The 3,969-nt window shown below is 34.9% G+C and overlaps 1 protein-coding gene across 1 annotated transcript; it reads right to left on the bottom strand.

Annotated features, from left to right (window-relative positions):
• Positions 1–2,191: 2,191 nt before the first annotated feature.
• On the bottom strand, positions 2,192–3,969 carry LOC134690254 (uncharacterized). Its single transcript, XM_063550234.1, has one exon. It carries the CDS (start codon positions 3,808–3,810, stop codon positions 2,356–2,358), a length of 1,455 nt encoding a protein of 484 aa, XP_063406304.1. The 5' UTR covers positions 3,811–3,969; the 3' UTR covers positions 2,192–2,355.

Here is a 3,969-nt window from a genome sequence, read left to right as displayed (position 1 = left end):
TAGAGACTCTCTGTATTCTGTCTACTGTTTTCTTTGAAATGTTTACTTTTTAAGGGGTCATACCAGTTGAATATATATATTTGACACAAGTAAAGCCAATCGTATGATGGATAACAAAAATGGAGGGAAAAAAATAAGCCATTCAGAGCGTTCTCCATATCATGGTGTTTATATCGCAAGAATCACAACTATTATACCTCCTAAGAGAGGTCAATTATTTTTCGCGTTTTATATCATGGTGTTTAGATCGCAAGAACCACAACTATTATACCTCCTTAGAGAAGACAATTATTTTTCGCGTTTATCTACATGTAAACTACGATTATACTACTTTAATATATGGAGACTATAAATATTCTGTCAGGGACTTTCTATGTTAGTATAGAAAGTCGGCCCTGATTCTGTCTACTGTTTTCTTTGAAATGTTTACTGCTTAAGGGATCATACCACTTGCATAAATTATATTAAAATAAGTAAAACAGATTAATTTCATCTAAAACTACCTCGACCAAAAACTTTCACCTGAAGCGGGACAGACCCGGACGGAAGGACGAACGAGCGAACGGACGGACAGACTAGCCTGAAAACATAATGCCCATAAATGGGGAATACAATTTATTGTTGATGGGGAAATAGTGATTTGGCAAAAATGAAAGTAAGTTTGAGATTAAAAGTAGGCGAGCATTTTTTGGGGCGTAGGGATCGAGTGTTTTTAAGCTCGGGATTTGGGAATTGATCCTTACTGGATCCGGGAATATATTTTTCGATTTCATGATTTCGGGATATGTATTTCTTTTAATTCTGCATCTCTGGATTTCATGGTTTTAAGCGCGGGATTTCGGGATCAGGACCCCTCCGACCACCCATCAAATTAGCCTTAGTCATTTATACATGATTCATATCCTACCATTGACTTCTTAATAAGGCTCTCAAAAGAAAAAAACACTGACGGATTGTCCTAGAAGCATATTTTATTAGACTAATAATGGTCTATATATAAGCAGTTGGATTTATTTCATGTTTGAAATGGTTCAAATTGTTAATTTTATTTGACTTTTACCAAAAGTAGCATTGTAGCAAAGGAGAATAATAATTGCGGTCTGAGGCCAGACACACGAAAATATTAGAATTTAACAGAAAGGAAACAAATATCGGACTTTAGAACAAGGGAGAAAGCTTTTGATACCTTTTATGAAATTTCCCATATATACTATCTTTTACAAAAAATCATCCTACAACAGTCCACAAGCTCTATATGCCCGCGATTTCGCGGGTGTGTTCTAGTATATATAAAAGATTATGGAAACCTACTTTTTCCATCATAGATTTTCATTACTTTCAAGATATTTCTCGGCTCAGTAGCAATTTTTAATTGCAATAGTATAAGTACTAACTTGAATGAATGATTGCTTGAATCCTTTTTGGTTTAACGTTCTTTTGAGATATCAGTGTTCTCAGGATAGGAAGCATACATGTCACAAAGAAGTTTTGATGTCTGCAACTTCATTTTCGTTTTTCGTTTTTGTGTTTTAAAAACATGTATAATGTAATAAAATATATTAAAAGCCCTAGTAAGTTACTTCTGATGATATTAAGTAAATCAAAAAAGTACAAATACCCGAGGTAATTCAGTAATTTTGTTGAAATCGAACTATATCTTTAAATTTCTCAGAACTACGTTTTCTTGTATTATTAGTCACGCGTCGCCGTTTCTCAACACATACTTTTCAAAATTGCATTTCTTTTAAACCAATACAACAATAATATTGTTGGTAAAACAATCCTATGTATATCAAATATTTAAATAGAACATATATAAAATATTTAAATATTTGTCCTATATAAAAGTGGCTGACCTTACATGTGGTAAAGGGATTAAGACCACAAAATTAAGAGGAATGCTATTGGCAGGTTTTCAACAAGTGATGAAGATCCGTAGCTAAGGACACTAAAGTACTATAAAAACACGACGCATCTTTTTGAATATGTAGGTGTAATGTATACCATGCGATTTACATACAGTTAAAGAAACTTGCATCTGATATAATTATGATGTCAACCGGTCACGATGTAACTGATAAAACATGGTGTAATCAATTGTATGTTTCATCATGGTATAGAATGATGGAGGTCGCCAGTTAACTTTTTGTAAATACAACTGTGTCAGTGTAAAATAAACCTTAAAGTAACATAAATTTAAATATTTTATATTTCGATACATATTATATGACACTGGAAAATAGTTATTTTATCGCACACATATATAGCACTTTAATATAATGCTGATTAAATGCACCCGTTTTCGGTAATATTTTGATTCTACAGAAATGTTTGATGTTTAATTTTATAGTTTCGTTATAATCTATCATAATCTGGATTGTTTTCTACCTGAAGTCGTTTTAAACTTTCCATATCATATTCTGGTACTGTGTCGCTGTACCTAACCACATCCGCTGGTGGAACCGATTCGGATTTTCGTTCGTTGCGTTTCCAGGCTTGCTGTTTGATTTTGTTACCTGTTTGTAAGTCGGTTGCAGGAACATTTCTAGCATGAGCGATTTCTAAAGACTGCATGTCTAGATGATATCGACTACCGCTATCGCGCGTCTTGGTTTGATCGTCTTTTTTCGAAGCCGATAATGCAGACCGAATATTCACTGAATTGGCATCCAATTTTCCTCCTTTGTGCGTTTCTTCACTTCCACGAATTTGTTCATTAACTTTGTCTAATTTTGGTGCCAATAATGCACCTTTTATTAAAACAGAATTGGCATCAATATGAATTGGCTGTGAAGAACCCTGATCACAGTGTGATTTGCAGTATACGTGTATATCCAAATCGTAAATTTTATTATGGCAAAAATTCTTCAAATTTAGTTTTGTCCCACATGTTTTGCACGTAAAACACCCTTTATGGTATACAACATCTTTAACTGGTCCTATCTTTTCCATCGGGTATACCTTTTTCATACAACGATAGCACTTATCTTGAGGATATTTAGTTTCGATTTTCAACGATGAAGCCCTTGTTGGAACTTTTTGAACATTTGTGGCTTGTGGTTCGCTAAAATGTCGAACAAGAATTGGTGATTTTGGGGAATTGGGTCCTGGGCTGTTATCTGAGAACGATAAGTTCTGCATTCCTATTCCACTCGACGACGGCGAAGCAGGTCCAGATGATGTCGTACTGCTGGTTTCAGACAACATTATCTGTCGTCTTGTGGTAGTGTTTGGTGTATTGGGGGATGATAAATTCACTGGTGTTGATACGAACTGTGGACTTCTTGGAGAATACTGTGGTTCTTCATAGTTTTGATAGCCCTCGATATCTCTTCGAACAGTTTTTCTCAAGTCTACAGCAGATGGTATATTGTTCTGAAGTTGTAACATAAGAGTAAGTTGTTGTTTCGATTCATTACTAGAAGGATCAAAAGACTGACCTGACAACATTGGCTGTTGGTACATTCCTGGGTTTGAACTGTCCATTGTCGACTGTGGGAATGGCATGTAAGACGTCGGATATGTCGGTGAAATTGGTAATACTCCCGCCATAAGTCCAGAAGATGTTGGCACAAAGTTTGGCATTGATTGAAAAATATTGGGCGATGTCACATTCTGGCTCTGATATAAATCAGGCTGAAGTCCATTTGTTAGTGTTAAATTTCCCATTTGAGCGTTTAATTGCATTTGTTGAAAAGCTAGTAACTGTTCAGGTGTAAAAGTCGTACCAGTCACATTCTGTTGTTGAGGCAAAGCATTAAAATGTCCAGAACTGCTCAAACTTTGATTTAAATTATAATTCACATCCATTTTCAAAACAGGTGGAATTTATATAAAAGTCAAATAAATGGCAAGAATTTAAACAGGTGTTGTGCGGTAGACCTGAGTTTTTCTTTTAAACGAATTACTGTCCTCGTTTTATTGTGCCGTATATACACTTGTAAGAAATGACAAACGTAGGGTAAGATT

This window comes from Mytilus trossulus, chromosome 1 (assembly GCF_036588685.1).
Source record: "Mytilus trossulus isolate FHL-02 chromosome 1, PNRI_Mtr1.1.1.hap1, whole genome shotgun sequence".
Lineage (NCBI taxonomy): Eukaryota > Metazoa > Mollusca > Bivalvia > Mytilida > Mytilidae > Mytilus > Mytilus trossulus.
The sequence above is the reverse complement of the archived record's forward strand: the minus strand, read 5'-3'. Positions and strand labels throughout refer to the sequence as shown.

Coding starts and splice junctions, on each gene's coding strand:
- LOC134690254 (XM_063550234.1), bottom strand. CDS start 3,810: ATGGATGTGAATTATAATTTAAATCAAAGTTTGAGCAGTTCTGGACAT.